Genomic DNA, 22,648 nt, shown 5'->3' on the forward strand with positions numbered 1-22,648 from the left:
GTATTTATTTATTTTCTAACCACCTAAAGAGTATAATAGAAAAATAAGTAATAAATATTTTAAAAAAATTAAAATATCAATAATTTTCTTAATTTTTTATGCATAATCTTAAACATAAAAAAAAGAAAAAATAAGTAAAATTTAATTATTCATATAATTTTTTTTACACGAACAATCAATCATATTTTTTAAATTAAATAAATAAATAATATAATATAATATTATTAAAAGATATATTTGGTTACGAGTAAAAGACTTTACCATAACAGGTGATGAATAACTAACTTATTAATTATGAAGCCTGCATTAATTTATTCGTTACCTTTTCAATATTATATCTTTTGAAAGAGCGAAAGGTCTCAAGTATTATTATTATATATATGTTTCCACTGCTCAACTTAAAGAAACTCCCTCTCCACTCTCCACCACCCGCCCCGAATCCCCGACGCCACAAACATCCTTTTGCTTCTCCCGCGCGATCTGAGTCATGCCTATTTCTTCCTCCTTCTGATCTGTCAATCTGTAACTCCTTTTTCACATAAGGAACACACAGACAAATACACGTGACTCTACATGTGCCTTTGTCTCTCTGCTCATCTCATTTTTTCTTCGATATATAATTTTGTTAGTGAATTTGCTTCTCCCTGCATAATTTGTGTTTAACTAGCTGAAAACCTGCTAGCTAACAATTAATGGCTAATTCTGTGCGTATTTCATTTGCAGGCGGTGTTTGGACACCTTTCCTTGCGAAAATGAATTCCTATTCGTCTTTGCGTTTGTTTTCTTCCGAGCTCACATGTCCTGCGAGTGAATCCATGCACTACGCGAATGTGAACTTTCTTCTGTCCAGGTCATCGTTAAGGGTTCCTTGTTTCATTAAGAAAGGTGATATGCGAGTATCTTGCCGATTGATGCATAGCCACAACGAGGAGTCGTATGAAAGAAAGGAAAGGCTACAGGTGTCTGTACCGAGGGCAGGTTTTGTGAGGACATTGTTGATTGACAACTATGACAGTTACACGTATAATATATACCAGGAGCTATCTGTTATCAATGGTGGTATGTTCTCCTTCTCTCTCTCTCTTTTGAATGTGGGATGTGGGTAGAAAACAATTGGACGATGTTGATTTATGAGGATCCACTAGATTTATCCAGAAGCACTTTAAGGAAAGAAAGATAAGAAGAAAAAAAGGAAATAAATTTATCCATAAGCTAATTTGTAGAAGCTTTCACTAATTAGCTTATTGTAGGAAAGAGTTTTGTTTTTTTTAGAAAAAGCAAAATATTTTTAAGGGCCTGTTTGGTTCAAAGGAGGGGAGGAGTTAGAAATTTTATTTGGTTGAGGAGAGGAGAGATATAACTCTTTTCTTATTTGGTTGACAAGGAGAGGAGAGAGATTTTAAAAACTAACTTACCTTTGTATCTTTATAGTTTTTAATTTAAAAACATAAGTAAGTAAATCTTAGAAGATATTATACTATAAATGTTTTAAAATCCTCCAATATTGGAGGGGAGTTAAAATTGGGTTAAGAGGGATTTTTCTCCCCTCCCCTCCTAAAACTTGAACCAAACAAGACAAATTTTAAAAAATTCCTCCCTTTCCCTCCAACCAAACACTATGTAAAAGAAACTCTAATCCAAAACTGCACTAAGTGAAACATTACAGATATACAATTCAATATTGTCGTGTCATTGAGCTGCACAAAATAAAAAAAGTTATTATGTTTTAAAAAGGCAGTAAGTAAACCATTTTGTATAGCAATCAATTGAGGAGAATAAGAGCTTTTGGGGTCTTAGCACAAACGCATTAGGAATTTAGGATACATGTTTGAGTAAATTTATAATGTCCGTTTTTTGTTTATATGCATGATATCAGACACGTAGAGTTAGCTCATCTTCTTTTCATAAACCTTTCTGTTCATTATAGTGTGGGTTCCAGTAGGGACCTTCAAAGTAGAGATGTAATGGCCAAACATTGGGATGATCACTCAGTTAAGGTTATAAAAAATTATATGTAGATTCAAATAAAGCTGGTCTAGATGTAATTAGTAAAACATTGTTGGTAAATATATGTTTTGTAAGGAGTTGATGTCCATTTTAACAGCTGGTTTGGTTTGTCATTTTGCCAGTCCCTCCTGTGGTGATCCAAAATGATGATTGGACATGGGAAGAAATTTGCCATTACTTATACGAAGAAAATGCTTTTGATAACATTGTAATATCACCTGGTCCTGGTTCTCCAGCATGCCCAGAAGATATAGGTGAGAATCATAGAATGCTCTTGTGGATTGGTACTTTAACTACATCTACTTAATATTCCAGAAGATGCAACAGAGAAATAAGTTGCTGCCATTATAATTGTCGATAATTGTGTTAAAATGTCCCATATTAGTTTGGAATATGGCTAAAATACTCGTTGTAGGGGCTGAGAAATCCTTCTTCCATATGTTAGCTTTTGGGGGTTTTGAGTTAAGCTCACTCCATTTCTAATATCATAATATGGTACCGGAACTTATCCAATCTTGATGTTGGGCTACCCATAGATGTTATGTTCACTCTTGCAAATTTTGCACACCAAATGTCTTGGGTGCGAGGCGAGTGGGTTTAGATGTCCTACATTGGCTAGGAATATAATTAAAATACACCTTGTAACTTGTAAGGCTTGAACAATCCTCTTTCCCTAAATCGTTTCTAATAGTTTGTTTTGTGTGGATATATAGTCCATGTTTATATCACATTCAAAGACCTCTGTATCATTGTATGATATATTCATGAATGATAAAATTACACTTGCAGCCGTTTTGGGTTATGGCCTTTATGGGTGTTTCCCTTATAACCATAAAATATTATATTTTTGGAGTGCTGTTACGCCTGGTGGCAATGCAGCTCAAGAAGTTGGTTAAAGAGTAACTCTGCTAACAGAAAATTCATGTAAGAGTCACAAGACAACCTCTGTTATTTCTTATGATCAAACTTGATCCTTCATCACCATTCACAGTTACCTAGATGCAAAATATATGAGATTCTATGGGAACATAATCAGATTTGAAGAAGTTAAAATATTGAAAAACTCTTCTTAATAACAAGCAAAACTTATTGCGCCCGATGGGATTGGTTACATTGATCAACCAACATCATTAGGTGCTATCAAAACTAAATTTTTCAACAGATCCAATTTGATAAGGCCGCTTTTAATTGTTTATCCTAAAGTTTTGTTTGTTTAATTTTCCTCCTTTTAATTACACCATCTACCATTTGATTCTATTTTCTCACCAGCACCTTGATTGGTGTTCTTAGCTTGACCAAACCGTTTTAGGCTAGTTTTTGTCATCTTCTCTTCAAAAGGTGCTGCTCCAAGTTTCTTCTGAACACATTTGTTCTAAATTTTGTATCGTCTTATATGTTCAGACTTCAGACATCCTCCTTAACATTCTCATTTCTATCACAATTGAAAAGGGTATAACTGTGTTAGTGAAACACTCGCAAACTACATTGTTTGTAAGTATCCCTATGCCCATATTTGTTTTAAAAGGACATCTAATTTAGTTTGCAGAATTTAGTAGTATTTTTTAATTTGATATGTTATCCTGATCTATTTCATGAAGTGTGGTAGATTCTTTATTTTAACTTTTTTTTTTTTTGGAATCATTCTGTATGGTTCAGGCATTTGTCTTCAGCTATTGCTTAAATGCTGGGATATTCCTATTCTGGGTGTATGCCTAGGACACCAGGTATTTTCTTCTCCTTTCTGCAAGATTGTTGTCCCCACCGGTTTAATTTAATCACTTTCTTTCTGCACAAACCTTCAACAAACCATGCTTCCTTCGTTTCTAGAACATTATGTAAACCTTTTAATCATTTAATGTTTAAACTTGTACTGTTAATATCATGTTCAAGTTCCAATAAAGAGTGCACTTTATTTCATTAAGTCAGATGTAATATACCAGATGGAGTTTAATCTTAGTAGGGTTTGTCACACTGTTTGCCCTTTCTCTTGTTTCTTCTGGAATTGTGTTCCAATGTCACATTTAATAATATTCAAAGTTTTCTGATAGAATGGGGATTGGACAGCTTGGAATTGAATAAGTTTTTTCATAAATGTTATTTTTATGTGGAAATGGGATAAAAATCTTATTTCATTCAAATATTTGTTGCGCTAGAACTAGAATCAAGAAGGAAATGGAGAAAACAATACTGTGATGATCATACATTTGGGTTAAAAAATGTTAAGATGATACTTTATTATTTATGAAAAATATTGTAGTTTTACTTAGCCAATATATATTAATATATAATACTCTGTTAACTCTATTAAGATGGTGCTCTAATTTAAGGCAGGAAATCAGTAAATATGTACTAGCTGTATATGTTAGTCAATGGTTTGATAATATGGTGGAGAAAATCTTGTTTACAAATGCCCGATATTGACTATGAACTTATTCATAAAGGCTTCTCATTATGTAGTTTTACTGTATGCTTGATGTTTTCATTATGGCTGCTATCAAGTATTATATTAAACTTAATCCTGTTGTCATTCATCCTTTTGATAATAATATCAGATGTCATACTTCTGCCTGACATAATCATACTGTTGTTTAATTATGTTCATGTTTAATTGGTTAATCTATGATTTGATAGGCATTAGGTTATGTGCATGGAGCTCAAATTGTCCATGCATCTGAACCAATCCATGGACGTTTGAGGTAAGGTTAAACATTTCAAAACCGCATGTTGTTTTTCAGTACTTATTAAATTGCAACATTCAGGAAAATAAAAATGCCTAAAACAAAAATATCATTTAAAGGCATCTTATCCATTCCTCTGCCCTTGTTTTAACCATCTCTTTGTATTTCACAGTGAAGTTGAGCACAATGGCTGCCAGCTTTTTCGGGATATACCTTCTGGTAGAAATTATGGTTTCAAGGTTTGTTCACTGCTATATATTTGAAAGAATACAAATTTGGATCCTTCAAAGTCATTTTTAGTAATGTTTGGTGTTGTTATGAATGTTTGATTGTTTGGTACTATTACACATTCATAGTAACCTTGGCCATTTTACCAAAATTATCCTTGTCCAACCAAACCAAAATCCCTTTATTGTAGTCCATTTCTGTAATTTGTATTTCAGAACAATTGGCTTTGTGACTAGTAGATACTATCTGAAAAGATTGATGCAGTGACACAATCCTTCATCTAAAATTATAAAATGCAAACTGCTCTCTTGCAAATATGTTTGCTTATTGAATTATTTCCTGTTATATTTTTTGTCAAAATTTAATTTAAAAGTATCTTATTTACCATCCTGGATTTGGCTTCTCTAGATTCAGGGATTGCACTTTAGAGAACAAAGTACAATAATAACCATTAATTAAAAAATCAACTGTTGATATTATAATTAATTTTAGATTTTATTATATATGCATTTGATATTATCATAATTTTTAATTGTTGATTTTCTGATCAATGTTTACGAGTGCACTTCTTCCTTTAAAGTGCACCCCTCACTTTAGAAGAGTCAAATTCTATCATCCTAGTCATAATTGTTGTCTGTCAAATATTTCAGGTGGTTCGATATCATTCACTTGTTATAGATTCTGAATCACTTCCTGAAGAGCTCATTCCAATAGCATGGACTTCTTCCACTAACACACTTCCATATGTTGGGTCCAAAGATTCTGGCAAGTCCAATACTCACGAAGCTCAGACAGATCAAAGCATTTTCATTGATCCTTTTATAGATAAAGTAGGAAATGGAAGTTCAAACCATTTTGATTATGAAAAAACTAGAAGTGCAAGAGTTCTTATGGGAATCAGGCATTCTACAAGACCACACTATGGTGTGCAGGTGTTAAGTGCATAAATGATCTGCCTATACTATTTCTTTTGTGTGTATATTTATTTATTATTTGTTAAATACGTTCAACTCAACAATTTTGGACCTTCAGTTTCATCCAGAGAGTGTTGCTACCTGCCATGGAAGTCAAATATTCAAGAATTTTAGAGAGATTACAGAAGATTATTGGCTGAGAATGAGATTTAAGCTATCATACAAGGAAAAACATGCACGTGCTGATGGTAAACTGAAGAACTTTGTTATTAAGATTCATTCCATCTGTTGTAAATGCATGTCAAATTACTGCCTTTGTTCCTTATTATGTATAAGCCATATTCTTTTGTTGTTCTTATATACAAGTCATTTTACAAAACTACGAAGCATTAAATATATTATTTTTTTTCAAGTCAACCCTTAATATCTAATTGCATCATCTTTAATAACTCCACACTTTACTATTAGTTTTTCAACTTTTCCAATAATGGTGGGATGTATCAACAATTATTGTAGTCTATTGAAGTTCCCTTTTCTTGTTGGGAGCCAAAACTTCAGATTTTCGGGTTTGAATGAAATTTTTTATTGAAAATATTTTTTTTAATTGAAAAAGTATTAAGAGAAGAATATTTTTTCAGAAAAGGAAAATCATTATTTAGTGAGTAGGGTTAAAAGTATGATTAAGGTGGAGAAAGAAATTAATAGAATTGGTTAATTTTTAAGGGTAATTTTGAAAAGTTAAGATTAATTTTGCTAATTCAACACTATAAATTAATTTAATGAACTTTCTTTGTGAATTAGTTAAAAGTGACTTATAATAAAGAATAAAGGGAGTTACTGTCTGGAAATTAATTTGGGAGTTATGTTTGCTTAGTTATTAAGGATGCCACTTTGCATTTTCTGTTTATTACTTTTTTTTCTTTCTATTTTTGAGAAAGAAATGGTCTGAAACAAATATTAAGTTGTATCTTGTATCCCAGTCTTTGTTCCTGAACTGGGATAAAGATCCTTTTAACATTGTTTACATGCTCCACAGTTTTGTAACTTTGTTCTCAATTTTCATTGGCCTTCAAATATATATGTTAGTTCTCTGTAATTTTCCCGAGCAGTAAACCTTCTTTAGCATGCATGCAGGTTTCAATTGCTAATAGACTCTACAGAGAGGTTTGTAGAAGTGTTAGTGCAGAGAATAATACAGTGGATCAGTTAAAAAAAGTAATTCATGCAAATAGACATTTGGAATATAATAAAGTTGAGATGAAGCATTTAGAAATGTTCAACATGGTAAATAATCATCCTGCAAACACTGGCTATAAATGTTTGAAGTTGAAATGGAGGAAACTTGGTCACTTGGCTGGTCAGGTTGGTGGAGCAAAATGTATATTCTATGGGTTGTTTGGACATGAAGCTAAAAACACCTTTTGGTTGGATAGCTCCTCCACAGAGAAGGTATGCGCTCAAGTTTTGTAATCTTTGATGATCTAAACAGAAGCTGAAGACACCTTTTGTTATCACAAACCCATTTATGATCTGTTTTTATAATACGCAAATTGATCTTTTATAATTTGAATCTCTTTAAACTATAATCATTGATCTACATAGTATCTTTTCATAAGATAAAGTGCTTTGATATGTGCTACTTATAATCCTATATTTGTTAATATATTCTTCACATTATAATTAGGGAAGAGCACGGTTTTCATTTATGGGAGGAAAAGGTGGACCACTTTGGAAGCAATTAACGTTCAGATTGTCTCATCAAAGGTTTGAAATCAACCCTCTTAACTGTTAATTTTAATTTCTTTTATTTTTTCAATTCTCTTTTATGTTTTAGATTATTTTCCTTTTTATTTATGTTATTTTATGTGAGGTGTTGGTGAATGGGCTTCTTCAAAATAGTTGGTCTACTTGTGTTATATTGTATTTATATGCTTTATAAGTTGAGTATTATTATCTTTATTGACGCATGGACATGATAACAAATTATTTCTTTCATACTAAACCTTTTTCCAGTGACAGGAGTTCAAAATGCGGTGGTTATTTGTCAATGGAAGATTCTCAAGGTTCTGCTGAAACAATATTCTTGGAAGAAGGTTTTCTTGATTTTTTGAACAAGGTATAGACTGAAATTGTGTTGGAAATATGATGCTTTATTCTTGCATATCACACTCCTCAACTAGGATATACCTTATTGTTACACATATAACTAATATAACTGATATAAAAGCATTCATGGGCTTCTTCCGAAGAATTAGCTTCTAGGAGAAGTGGTCCTTGACATGAAATTAGAACCTTTGTTAGGAGTTCCATGCTTGTTATCCCCATTCTTATAATGTAGTTAAATTTATTTTACACTAGGTAAAAACAGGCCTATTCTTGTCGATGCTTCAAGTCTGAAAGGCTTTTGCATGAAGTGGCTTTTTAGAGAGAGAAAATAAATTAAATAATTATTTATCTCCTACATAATAGCTCAAACTTTTGAGAGAATTAATTTTTAACACTTGTTATATCCAGTTTGCATAGTTTGGAGAATATCTTATCCTTCCCAAGCTTGGCTGCCCCATTTTTCTCATGATTTTTTTTAATCCAAAATGGTTTATCCTAAACTGGACGTATGCTAGCAGAACAAATATTCTGATACATACATAAACGATCCTTATTGCCCATTCTCTTTAGGCCAATGCAATGCCATTTATCACTTGGAATGTTTTATGCTTTGATCGGAGATGAAGTTAAGAAATGAAAGAGGGTGGGGTAGGATTCAGAATAAACTTTACGGGGTTAAGATATCAGTGAAGTTTAATTTTATGTGTATTGAACCTCCATCATGTATACATTTTCTTGGTGCATATTTAAATTATTTCCTAAAATACTTGGATCTTCCCAATTATGATAGACCTTATATTCATTTTCCTAACAAGTAACAAGAATAGTTAAATATATTTAATATTTTTTCCCTTTTATTCCTTTCTCCCACATTAAAATGTTGCCTTCATAATATTGCAGGAGCTTCAATCATATCGTTACGATAAAAATGATTATGAAGGCCTGCCTTTTGACTTTCACGGTGGATATGTTGGTTATATCGGGTAGGTGGTAAAGTCAAGCATTTATATGTCTCCAATCTCCATTGAATCAACCTAAATGCTTAAACATATGTCAACATCAATTGCATGGTTTTATAATTGTATCTTTTTACTTATGAAGCTTTTACTTCTGTTTTGTGGGTATAGCTACTCTTTCTCGTCCTCCCTTCTTTCTCTCCTTTTATATTGTTTGTTTTATCTTATATTAAGTTAGATAATCACCACTATTTGTGATAGTATGACAACCCTGCATTTACCTTTTTGTTTGAAATGTTGTGGATCTTCATTTTGATATTTAGGATGTTACCCGTCCCATCCTTCTTGCTAACTATGATTACTTGCATGATGTTATTATATGAAATTTCTGCTAGAATATATGAAAAATATATCTAATAGTATATTGATTCTATCTTAAGAATAATTTAGCGTATCTTACATTATCTCTTAGAAATTAGAATTATTTTAATATTTCTTTATTATCTTTTGATTTGTTTCCTTATTTAATTAGGATTATAATTCATTATTAATATAAATAAGTGCTCCAGCTTTATGTTTTGTATCGCATGTAATGTAACACATCATATCTTAATATTAATGTTAGTAAATTTAGTCTTTATTCTCTAAGTTTCTTCAATATTTAAAACCTTAAATTTCAGCATAGTATTAGAGTGGTATCATCTTTCGTAACTTGCCTTGTTACTATTCTGCTGCCGCATATCATCACTAATTATGGGCCCTGCTATTTTTTTTGGTCCTAAATGCATTGTCCTAGACATGGTCTGCCCTTAAACTTAGTCCTCGACATGGTTGGGGCTTGCTTGTGTTTGTCCTAGATGTGAGCTAGGCACTAGCCCGTGTTTGTGCCAGATATTCTAGCTCCACGAGTCTTCAATCCTAGATGCTTTGACCTTGTTGATGTTGGTCCTAGGCACCTCCGTTTTGCTAGTCTTCAGTCCTATATATATAATATGCAGTGCCTTGTCATTTTTTAGTCCCAGGATGATGACAATTCCAGTCATGATAAGTGGAGCCCTTATTATTTTTTAAAAGCTTTATTTATTTGTGACAAGGTTAGTAAGCTTTAACTAGAGGAAGTGTTAGAAATGGAATATATTTGAAAAGTATCCAATAGAACAGTGATTATATATTATAATAATTTAAAGTATCTTAGATCATCTCTTAGAATTAGTTTTTATGTTTTTTTATCATCTTGTGATCTGTTTTCTTATTAAGTTAGGATTTTATGGTTTAGTATTGGTACAAATAGAGATTAATGTTATAGGTTTTGTATTAATTCTGTATTCTCTAAATTTCCTCCTTCAACATCTAAAACCCTGAAATTTCAACGTGATCTCTTTAATGAACCAATACCTGACAAATAATTGGTTTCTTGTGTTGCAGGTATGACCTCAAAGTTGAATGTGGTGTCACATCTAACCGTCACAAATCTAAAACTCCAGATGCATGTTTTTTCTTTGCTGATAATCTTGTGGCTATTGACCACAAAAATGACGATGTTTATATATTGGCTATACGTGAAGAAAGTTCAAGTATTTCACAGTGGTTGGATGACACACAGGACAAACTTCTCAGCTTAAATGGCTCTGTGAGAATGTCTTTGGAAAGACAGAACTCTCATCCTCTGACTTCTTCCTCATGTAAGGCTGATTTTGCAGCTGAAAAATCTAGAGGGCAGTACATTGAGGATGTTAAGAAGTGTCTAAACTACATTAAAGATGGAGAAAGTTATGAGTTATGCCTTACAACTCAGATAAGGAAACCAATTGCAAAATTGAATTCTCTTGGACTTTATCTGCATTTGAGAGAAAGGAATCCAGCACCTTATGCTGCTTGGCTTAATTTTTCAAAGGAGGATCTGTATATTTGCTGTTCATCTCCTGAGAGGTTCCTGCAGTTGGATAGGAACAATATACTAGAAGCTAAGCCCATCAAGGGTACAATAGCTCGTGGTGCTACCAAAGAGGAAGATGAGCAACTCAAATTAAAATTACAGTTCAGGTGACTTATATTTATTTCTATACCACTATCTTAACAAATGTTTCTACCAATTGAGTTTAAATTTTTTAATTACTTCTATTAGGACGTTTTAATGTGATGCATTAAATTCCAAGTACATTTAATTATTTGATAATTTGGACACACTATCAAGCCTCATTGAAATGCGTGATACTCCTAGTTGATTGCAAATATAATTGTGAAGTTAGTTATGAATCTATTATCTAGAGTCTAGATGTTTAGGAGAATTTGGGGTCCAATTTCTAATGGGCTTTTCTCTCACAGAACTGGTACAAATATTCAATATTAAGAATTGTAACATGTTGATAAAGCAAAGCACTCTAATGAGATTCAGTTGGGTGAATCTTTTTGTGAACTAACTTGCTTTCACTTTCAGCGAAAAGGACCAGGCTGAAAACCTGATGATTGTTGACCTTCTAAGGAATGACCTTGGTCGTGTCTGTGATCCTGGATCTGTTCATGTGCCGCATCTCATGGATGTGGAATCATATGCAACTGTTCACACAATGGTGAGTACAATTCGTGGGAAGAAGCGGTCAGATGTCAGTGCTGTAGACTGTGTCAAAGCTGCATTTCCCGGTGGTTCAATGACAGGTGCACCTAAGTTGAGGTCAATGGAAATTCTTGATTCTATTGAAAGTTGTTCTCGAGGTATCTACTCAGGCTGTATTGGCTTTTTCTCGTATAATCAGACATTTGATTTAAATATTGTCATAAGAACAGTCATAATACATGACGGTGAAGCTTCAATTGGAGCTGGAGGGGCAATTGTTGCTCTGTCAAACCCTGAAGATGAGTATGAAGAGATGGTCTTGAAAACAAAAGCCCCAACAAGGGCTGTGATGCATTTTGATTAGAGCTCAAGGTTATAAACAATACGATTCATTTCATCACACTAGTTTCACACTTCCGTAGAATAGTAAAGAATGTTGTAGTATAGCTTAGCAATATTCAATTGTTTTAGGGTTAGAAATCAGTTGGTTTTCTTTTCAAACAGGTGGGTTTTTTGTTTTTGTTTTTTTTAATAGAAGCATATAGATGAATTATACAAGTAATATTTATGCAAACATAAATTGACTACACTTTAGGCTTGCTAGGTTACACTTCAGGTTTTTCTTTACTACAATGCTAGTTGAATGAATTCCCGGTGTTTCCATTGTATTCATTAATTTCCTAGTGAAATTGGTGACCTTTTGTTAATTAATATTCTTTCTGCCTGGTTTCTGCTATATTATGTTGCTGCACCACTGAGGTATCTATTTGTTTAGACGGCTGTGTATTTGAAATGAAAGTGGTATTGTCATCGCTTGGAAGGATAGAGCAGGAGAAATTGCATGACTCTGATTCTCCTTCAACACTGTGGGTTAGCTCTAAAGCTGAATTCGTTTGGTGGTAACGAGACCGTGTCTGTGCTAGTTAATTATAATCAAAATGCTTAAGAGAAAGCTTTTGCTTAAAAAACTTTTTGATACTAATGCTTACCCAGTACATATTAGGAAATGTCCAGTCCACCTCAGGAATCCTATCTTGTTCATATTAATCCACTATTAAAGTTATGAACGAAGTGAAGAATTTGAAGAACATAGAAGCATTTCATGGGTATGATAAAAATTATAAAACATCTTATGATCATAATGCACTATTATATTGTTCAATTAATCATGGACTTCGCTCCACACGAAAAAACGGCATGATAACATGTTTAAAAATGGCAATGGCACTTTTAAAGATGAATACTTTTAAAGTATTATCGTCTAAAGCGTCAAGCCCATTCTGAACCAATTTTAGCCATCAACAGAAGAATAAGGGAGTTGTGGACTTCTAGCATTCATTCTTTTCCATGGGAAGAATTATAGCGGGATAGGAAATTTTATTATCTAGAATTGGAATTGGACTGATTAGATCAGTTAACATTTTCCAAGTCTTAGGTTGGCTGAACAAGGTATGTAGTTATAGGTAGATGATGGTCAGGTCAGGTCAGATAATTTTAGAAGAGGGGAAATAACACTTCAAAGTCATATTATTCTGGTTTATACTTGCAGAACTCCAAAATAATGTGTCGAGTTAGGCTTTTCACGTTTTGCCGATACCTATACTGCATCCTTTAGTTTAGGATACTGACGCAATTTTATTCATCTTGAATTAGTTTGCAAAGACTTATTTAACTGCAGTGATTGGCTCCTTAGTTTGCGACGTTAATTATTTTCTTTTCTAACCTTTATACTATGGTCAGTTGTCATTGACCTCGAGGCATTATAATTGAAAAAAAATGCTAAAAAAAAAAAGGTTTGTACCAAGAATGTACTGTGTATTAATGCATTATGATGGCTGGAAAACGAAACTTTTACGGCTTTGAAATATTGGATGAGTATATATCTAAAGAATGATGATTGGTAAATGCACATGATTGATTACGAATGTGTAAAATAATTTATATATTAGGATAGGTGCAAGTTTTGAATTTCGATTCCTACATTTAGTCAGACATGGAGGCAGATTTTAAAAGTATTGGGGCATGTTAGATTTGACTTAATTATATTTTGATTGGAAGTTAACAGTGTTTCCACAGAGTATTTTCTTACGCGTGGTTGTGGAATTTTTGAATTTTGATATCGTAGTTAAAATTCGTTTGAAACTGTAGGCTGTTATTTACTGTATTTAACTATTGGAGTAATTAAAATTAGAGGAGACAAAATAGGATTAATGGCCTGAAATGCCAAATAAAATGAGACTTAAACTTTAAAAATATGTTGATTTAACTAGTATTATGATTAGTCTATTAATTTCAAGTTCTTGAATTTGATAAAAAATAATTTTTAAAATTTTTTTGAAACAAAAAGGTATAATAGTCAATAAAATATAGAGACTAAAATAGTTACTAAAAGTATCTCTTTATATATTAGTATAGATAAAATTTTCTCATAATTATATATTTAAGACTCAAACTCATTTATTAATTAAGTTGAAAAAAATCTATATTAACTAAATCATATATGTGCTTAATAATGAATAACAACGTAAAATACCTTTTTATTATCAATACATGTTTTGTTTATAATTATTTTGCTTTTACATATATGATTCAAATTCAAAATTTTACTTTAAAAAATTAAATAATAATATTTAAACTAATCACTTATTAATAAAATGAGCTTACTTTATCCATAAATAATAATAATAATAAATATAATTAAGTTTTTTTTTTGTTTCTTAAATATATTTTTGTTTAGAAATAATGTTATTATGAGCTACAATCACATTCTAAATATAAATACTTTCTTTGATAAAGATTCAAATATCATATTACCGGTCCTTTTATTAGATCCAACTCTTATTGATAAAGTATATGTTGAAATTAGAGTCGTTAGAATGTGTTAAAATCTGTGAGTCAATTTGACCAATCACAAGTTGGAGTTGAGTTGGGTCAGCACAAATTAGCACAAATTAGCACATTTCAATTATAAGAAAAATTTAACTCAACTTGTCACGAGTCAACCTGTGATGAGCCAGGTTGGCTCATGAATTAAACTACTTAATAAATTTATTATTTTTACTTTTTAGGTTTTCAGATTAATTTATGTGATTATATATTTATATAATTAATTATTTTTTTACGTACTAGTTAAGTTATGATAATTAGTATCAATTTGATATTATTTATCGATATCTTATGTAATAACTTTGATATTATTTAATATATTATAAGTTGATTAAGTTGGTTGTGATTATATCTATTTTATTTTTTATTTTTTATTTTATTATTAATATAATCGTAATTTTAAGATATAAGATTATAATAATTTTTTTATAAAATTTAATAATTTTTTTTTATTTTTATTTTTTTTTAATTTAAGTGTTAATCCATATGTGGAATCAAGCTTTTTTTTATTTAATTTTTTTTATTTTTTATACTATAAATCGAATTGAATTGATGAATGTAATAAATAAGTTCAATTGCCACAATTATACTTGAAACTATTATTAATGAGCTCACAGAAATGAACAAAGTTGAATGCAATTATGCAAATGTTACCACACCATACTTTGAATAATAGAATTAAGTTGCAAACTCAACCCTTTGAAAGGGATTTTTTATTATCCTCCATTTGTGGTGATCCTATGTTGTGTCCACTCAAGTTTTCTTTGGGGAGGAGCAACAAATCTTCGTGGCCCTATAAAATGTCATTTAGTTCCGTTGCAAAAATGGTGTCATGATTATTTGGAAACCCAATATTTCAATCTGCATATAGACTGTACTGGATAACTATAAATAAACAAGATATTATTTTTAAATATTGATAAATTCTTTATAAAAAAAACATTGGAATTCAGTTTAAAGATAAAGATGGAAAAGAATAATTTGCAAAAAGATTAGTATATACAAATTCACCCTATATTAAATTCATTTTAAAAAAATTTCACAGTACACGTAGAGTGTATTTTGTTGTATTTAAAAGTTTTCGATATTAATGCCTGTAATCACACACACTATATTCTTACAGTAATCGAGTTTAAATATAACAAGTGATCGATTTAAATTTGAAATTGAATTCCTAACTATTCAGCAACTGGAATATATGCATGTCCGTTACGAAAAATCATGATACCATTACAAAGTCCGTATCTCAGCTTTTGTTTGTGGAAAACATTATAATTATGGTCAACAAGTTTTGTATAGATTATTATAAACCATCACATCAACCTACTGTTATATATTCTATCCATTTGACAAACCTATCATACACAGGTTATTTATGTCGTACACATGATTCTTTCATAGTCATACCATGTCATTCCCGTTATGTTGTTACTGTTTACTAACTTAATTAGTTTTGAGTGAATTTCATTTTATAAAATTAATTTAGTAATATATAATTTAAAAGTGAAATTATTTATGTGCCAAAGTTTTCTATCATTAAAATAGATTTATAATAAATAACCAAACATGTTTTTCTTTTCTTAAATTTCACATTGGATCCGAACAGATCACATATTGCTTGATATAAAGTAGATAAATAAATAAAAATAACAAAATATATTTAAATGAATCTAAAAAACGATGTATTAATAAAGGCTAAAAACATATGCAGCAGATGACAACTAAGAGTGAGGTGACACTTGCCTATCAGGGCTCCCTTGTGCATCAGTTTCATGTCTCTTCCTAAAACAAGACAAATAACAAATAGCAGAGACACCACAATATCACAGTTTTTAACAATAAATAGGATAAACATATATATATATATATATAAAAAGTCAGCTTCTCTCTGTAGTATTTTTTTTTAGTGAAAAATTCTCTCTGTTGTCTCTATCCAATTATTAACACATATATAGTATTCTTAATATTGAAAAGTTATTTTAATACGATTTTTTTACCATCGTAATAGAAATAAAAAAGATAAAAAAATATGAAATCTTGTAATAAAAGATAAATAAAAAACTAAAAAGTAATGCTATAAAAAATTATTATTTGAACCTCTCCCACAAAACAAGTGTGTTTCTTCGATATGCATGGTACATTTGTTTTGCCTTTTTTTTCTCTATTGAAATATCCATAATTTTCTATTTTATAAACAAATTCATGATTGGTAGAACAACTTTTTATTACAAATAATTTCAGGATTATGTAATGGTTTATCGTGTAATGATTATCATGTAATGAATGTATCTTTCCTTCTTATATAAAGAAATATCCATAAATTAAAAGAATAATATAAAAAGAAAATGAACTGAAAGGAAATAGAATAAAAAAAATGAGTATATTCGTATAATTATACTCTTACAAAGTTTTAGCATTCTTCAACTCAAACAGAGTAATCAATGAAATACTAGTAGTTTGACGCTATTTGAAATTTTATGATAATGTAAATGAATTGTTATTTAAAATGTAAAATTATAAAATGTACTTTTTAAATATTTATATTACTTGGGATGAACTAAGTTTATATATATATATACTACACTATACTTCGTGTCTTTTTTTTCGTCTCTCCAAAATAATTTGTAATTAAAACAATCACACAAAAGGAAACAAGTTTTTTCTAACGTTAAAAAAATATTAATATTTCTTAAGGAGTAACTTGATTTGAAAACTTATTTTATATTTTTTAAGTAAATTATATCACACTTACTGAATATTTATATAAGTCAATGCACCTAAAATTTCAAACAATCCACACAAATATATAATTTTAAGATCCTACAGTAAAAAAAGAGCGATATATTCGTTCAAGTAGGCCAACCTTTTAGGTCAAAAAGGTTTTTAAATTGCTTAAAATCTATTACTTTTATTTAGTTTTTTTTTTCTTCTGTTAAAAAGCTTTAACCTAGTTTATTTAATAGATATGATCAGACATTTTTTTTTATTATAAGCTTTTGACAAGTCACTTTATGTATATTCTCATACATATTTCTTGTACGGTAACCTATTGGTTTGAGAAAATATTTCTATTATCTATAAATAATCATAAAAATATTCCCATGTTTTCATTTTTTTTCTCAAACCCTAATTAAGATGACACAACCTATCCATATGTATATTTATTAAAATAAATAATTTCTTTAATTGCACATCTGGAGTTTAAATTTGAGCATTATATATATAACCCTTTTTTTCATTTATTTACATATATTCATTTAGTCAGTTATTGGAATAACTAAATATTAAGAAAACCTGATGAACAATATATATGTTGTTTCAATATTTCATTATAATGAGTCCTAAAATTGCAATATTTGGCTCCCAAAGATACACATGATAATTTGACACGCTATGTGTGGGGTGAATTGCTTGAAGCTTAGAGTTGATAAATCTCTTGGTGCTTTTGTCCATTTGATCTGTTTGCTTGAAAAAAGAAAAGAAAGAATCTGGAAGAGTCTTATACCATTCAGCTAGCAACATAATGATACTCCCCTACACAACAAGACAGCAAGCCAGACACTGCAGTTTGCATATAGCAGTGAAGAATCTTACAATTTTTTCCATATCTGGAGAGTTTTCAGCATCATGCATGACGCATATATATTTTCTAGTTCAACAATTTACTCAACCCTTTTTCTGCACAATCATCTTAATTGCCTATTTAATTAAAAGGCAACAACAATTAGCAGAATATAATAATGCTTCTCCAAACTGCGAAAGAATTGAAGAGAAAACATATCATGAGGAAATTAAATTCAAAATTAATGCACATGCTTAATTTGTTGTGCATATCATTCTAGCTTATCCAACGTGAAACAATATCTAGATTAAAACGGAAAGGTGTGTGTTGTGGTTCATAAAATCATGTGATTCATTTGAGTGGTTGAACTGACAAAAAACTTAGAAAAATTTTCACCTTAAGGGTAGGAAAGAAAGTGAGGAGAATCATAGAAAGTGAAATCGATCCTTAGATATAAAAAAAGCAAATGATATTCCCATGGAGAAAGTGAGACAGGAATAGTATAGAATCTACTTTCTCAGACTTGACGAGTACAATTAATCTGCCAGCAGAGGCATCAAACACTGAGGAACCGGGCCTAGCCAGCACCTTACATCATATGATTACTCTAATAATTTTATTCTCTCTCTCCATCTCTTTCTTTCTCCAATATAACTGCAGGTTACTTTGCACTTGCCATACCTTACCTAAGTTTCCCTAATCTTTCACATGATCAAGATCAACCACCCAACAACATTGGTTAAGTAAATTAAGGTTCAATATGCTTTATTTTAATTAGTTTCCTAATTAATGTACTTATAATTACTTTTTCGAATTGTTAAAATCAATAAAGTTGGTCTAATGTTGAAATGTGAATAGTATACACTAAGTCTGTAGTTTAGATGAGTAAAAAAGTTACAAATTAATAATGGAAAAGAAGATTTAATTGGACATAAAATGATGTTTTCTGTTTTTGAAATTAGAATGAAAATATTGGTTTGATTGCAATGGTTATAAGTTATAATAGTGCAGTGAAATGGTTGAAGGAAGAAAAACACAAAATCCGAGAATTGATTTCCCCAGGAGGTGTTAGGGTGTGGGTGGTCCCACAATAGGGTGAGGAATAATGTCCTATTGGCAAGCTTTTGACCTGCTTTGACCGTATACCATATTCCCTGCAAACCAATTGAAACTAGAGAGAGAGTGTGTGGTCCATTCCTTTTTGTATGTATGAGATTCCCCAGTGGCTATAATCATAATCCTTCAGCTGCTACAACTACAATCATGCTTTTACTTTTCCCAGGATCCTTCCCTTTTTTACTTTCTTCAACCCCTGCCCAGACATGCGTGTGTTTTTAACAGACCACCTACCTAAGCTTAATTCAAATTCACTTCTTCTCTCTTATACCTACATGCCTACACCATTAATATATTACACACATCAGCCTAAGCAACTAGAATAATTTTAATACCTCTCTTCTGCTACTCATTCATACCCATTCTGGATACCACCAACACATTCATACATGCTTCTTATCTTACTATATACTATACATATATGATTAAATATTTGTCAAGTTGAGCAACCGGGTTAAGAAATAAAATATCGTTACTACATTTGGTTTGAAATAGTTAACACCCTCTTCTTTAATCCAGATTCTACTTACAAGCATATAATATACATTGTCTTCTCGTAACTCCAAAGGGTTCATTAAATTGGTGACCAATGTTTGAGCGGGTAAAAAGTATGTAAGAACTAAATAAATACATAAACTACTGTTGCAAAACAATGTTGATCATGCAAATCACCAATTAACCGTAAAATCTATTCGTTCTTACTATGTATGAAAGATGAGCTAGCTACAACTCCAAAGGTTTTATCAATTGGTTTTCGATGTTTGAGCGGGTAAAAAGTATATATCTTGGAATAAATTACTGTTGCAAAACAATACTATTGATCATGAATAATGACCAGCGAACCATAAAATATTTTCGATCTTACTTCTTACTATACGCTGGTAGAAAGCATATTAAATTTGTTGCTTTATAGGTTATAACACAATGTTTCTTCATTTTATCCTATAGTTAGTTAATCGTACGTAGGTTATATGAGTCAAGTTTCTATGAAAAATAAGTTGTAAATGACAGTTTATTAATTCAATAAACGCACTGATTTCATGTAGGACTAATTGCGTACCATTAAATATACTGAAAAGTCATAAACGTCCCTATGTTTAGGAAACTAAAAATAAGGGATTTACCCCCCGAAAAATATGAATAAAATATGAAATCGCTCTTCCAAAGGACAATGATCATGCTATGGTAAAATATTGCTTACTTTTAAGCTCTTGTTAAAACAAAGAGTCATATTTCAAATGGAAATATTATGAGATTAACCCAAATAAAGGAATAAATAAATTTCAAAGCTGCTAACAATGTTATCCTGACACACGCCACACACACACATACAAAAAAAAAAAAAGCAAATCACATCCGCATATAAATATTTTTTAATGGCTAACTAATCTTTGAATAAAATAAAATAAAATAATAATACCAATAAATGACTGTATGTATGACACAGTATTGCTTCTTTTTAGGCTATTGTTGGTATAATCAGAGGTCATATGAAATGTCCATGAGACAGACAAGCATGGTAACAAGAAGGGTGAGAAAAGGGCAGTGAGTAAAAATTTGTTAACTTCCATGTTAATTGTCAGGAATAGTTCTAATTTACGGTAACTTGGGCTTCTTGCTGTTTTCCCATGTCTTCGTTTCAAGCGTAGTGAAATGATTATCAAATTGAAGAAAACAAAAGAAAAGAAAAGGAAAAAAAAAAACACGCCCACATGTGAGCCCCCAGCTGGTAAATGAGGGAATATGTTCCCCCAGTTAACACTCTGCAGATCACATATCATGCATCACTCGCAAGAACCCTAGAAAAATTTCTTCGATTCAAAATTTTTGACATGATGAAAAGGGAAGATAAAAAAATGTACCTTTGTTCAGCCTGAGGAAACACAACCTGTGCCTTTGAAAATGACAATGCCGTGCTTTGTTGAATAACTGTATATATGACCTTCAATAGTCGGTACAATTAATAAGAAAACTTTTAGAATTATCAAACATAGACAAGCCTTATATTTACACTCCTTTACCCACATAAACTTAAAATTTGATCATGATCATCTCCATGTATGTACATGGAATATGCTTGGCTCCTCATACGCCATCCACGGAGGTCATTGATACTTCGATGAGCTCTGCAAATGGCATACAGGGAGCCAGGCACATACACATATGTATGCATGATGCGACATAAATATACAATCAATCACCAAGATGCATGAGGGGTGAGTGTATAGTTAAACGCATATACATATGTACAAAAGAAAATTTTCCTAATTACCCTCAACAAAGCCTAAGGTTATAGAAGTTGTGTATGATGCATGAGTATGTGATAATAGTTGTTTGTTATGTTGTGGAGATACATGTAGATATATTACAAGGGCATGGAGTGTGCAAGTATATATATGGTTAAGATGATGAAAAAACCTAGGTAGGTAGTTGATGGGGAAGATGAAGGTGGAGAAAGGGACAAAAAGAGAATTGTGTGTTGGGGAGGGGAGTAGGGAGAGTAGTTGAGAGCAAGAGTGAAGGGGATGGATGGAGGGTATATAAGGAGGGTTGGGGGGGAGGGGGGGGAGGGAGATCTAGAGAGGGATGGAATGAACTAAGTCATAATCAAATGGGGTTTGAAAGCCCCACAAAACCCTACTGAATTGGCATAAAAGAAGCAAACCAGTGGGCTAAAGGTAGGAGGATTAAGGTGTGGCTAATAATAGTGTGGTTTTGAGAGGGAAAGGAGGAAGATGTGGGGTTATGGTTGCACCCTGAACCCAAGCTCCCCCACTAAATATAGACAGAAACACAAGGAGCTACCTTAGGTATGAGAAAGAGAGAGAAAGGGTTGTGTTGTGTTGGGTTGGGTTACTAACCACGCAATTTCCTAAGCTAGCCTTATGTTGTTTGAAATCTCCTTTTCTGGGTCGTAAAGCTAAGTGTGCTCTGAAGCTCATTTTGTCTGGGAGTGCTTGGAGGACATGGATTCCTCATCACTCAACTTTCTTTAAATAAAAATAAAGCTAAAGAGAGATAAAGGAGGGGAAGTATTACCAAAATGTGCCCTCTTTTTCTTTTTCTCCCATCACCTCTACTTTATTTTTTTCTTTGCTTTATATGCAATCATATTTTATTACCAATTGATTATACTACTACTTCCTTCCAGGGACAGCTTTGCACTAACCCTTTTTTGTTTACATTTTAGAATAATCCTAGCTAGCCCTTGTCACCTAATTCCACCACCTCCACTCAGATTTATTAGCGCCTTTAATTGCGTCTTTTTCCTTTTTTGCTCTAACATGCTACATTTGTTTTTACATACCCCAGCTCTTCGCTATATACATTTTGTCCCTACCAAAACTTCATTTTTCTTTTCCCTTCTTTCAATTATATTCATAAATTAATTAGCTCATTTTACATTAGAGTTAAATATATCAACATTACGTTGATTCCACTGAAACTAATCTCGAATTTTAACCAATATTTTATTTGGAGTGTTATGAAGTTAAAAGAATGTGATTGAAATAGAAGACAATTTTTTTAAGGGAAATAGAAGACAGATGATTAATCAGATTTTCTCACAATAATTAGACATTAGCAAAATTAGTATATATATAGCCAGTAAATAAGAAGAAAAAAAATATTAGAATTAGATG

At 31.3% G+C, this 22,648-nt stretch overlaps 1 protein-coding gene and 1 long non-coding RNA gene across 6 annotated transcripts; one reads left to right on the forward strand and one right to left on the reverse strand.

Moving 5' to 3' along the window:
• The first annotated feature begins 377 nt into the window (after positions 1-377).
• On the forward strand, positions 378-12,179 carry EMB1997 (para-aminobenzoate (PABA) synthase family protein). Of its 2 annotated transcripts, none has more exons than XM_020354897.3 (14): positions 378-624; positions 724-1,059; positions 2,130-2,261; positions 3,664-3,731; positions 4,639-4,703; positions 4,858-4,924; positions 5,564-5,845; positions 5,946-6,075; positions 6,951-7,276; positions 7,512-7,591; positions 7,847-7,943; positions 8,834-8,916; positions 10,315-10,932; positions 11,327-12,179. In XM_020354897.3, exons 2-14 carry the CDS (start codon positions 753-755, stop codon positions 11,805-11,807), a joined length of 2,736 nt encoding a protein of 911 aa, XP_020210486.1. In that variant the 5' UTR covers positions 378-624; positions 724-752; the 3' UTR covers positions 11,808-12,179. The 2 variants fall into 2 exon arrangements, with proteins under 2 accessions (XP_020210486.1, XP_020210485.1); XM_020354896.3 differs by having other exon boundaries at positions 379-624; positions 7,841-7,943.
• A 5,445-nt stretch (positions 12,180-17,624) lies between these two features.
• Positions 17,625-21,806, reverse strand: LOC109805948 (uncharacterized). Of its 4 annotated transcripts, XR_014427956.1 has the most exons (3): positions 21,280-21,803; positions 20,870-20,949; positions 17,625-20,770 (listed from the first exon to the last, which is right to left on the reverse strand). It is a non-coding gene; the product is annotated as an uncharacterized LOC109805948 (long non-coding RNA). The 4 variants fall into 4 exon arrangements; XR_003803656.2 differs by having other exon boundaries at positions 17,625-18,028; positions 20,870-21,806; XR_003803651.2 differs by having other exon boundaries at positions 17,625-18,082; positions 20,870-21,806.
• Between the last annotated feature and the right edge of the window lie 842 nt (positions 21,807-22,648).

The sequence above is a fragment of the Cajanus cajan genome, chromosome 7 (assembly GCF_000230855.2).
Source record: "Cajanus cajan strain Asha chromosome 7, NIPB_CcT2T_4, whole genome shotgun sequence".
In the NCBI taxonomy this organism is placed as follows: domain Eukaryota; kingdom Viridiplantae; phylum Streptophyta; class Magnoliopsida; order Fabales; family Fabaceae; genus Cajanus; species Cajanus cajan.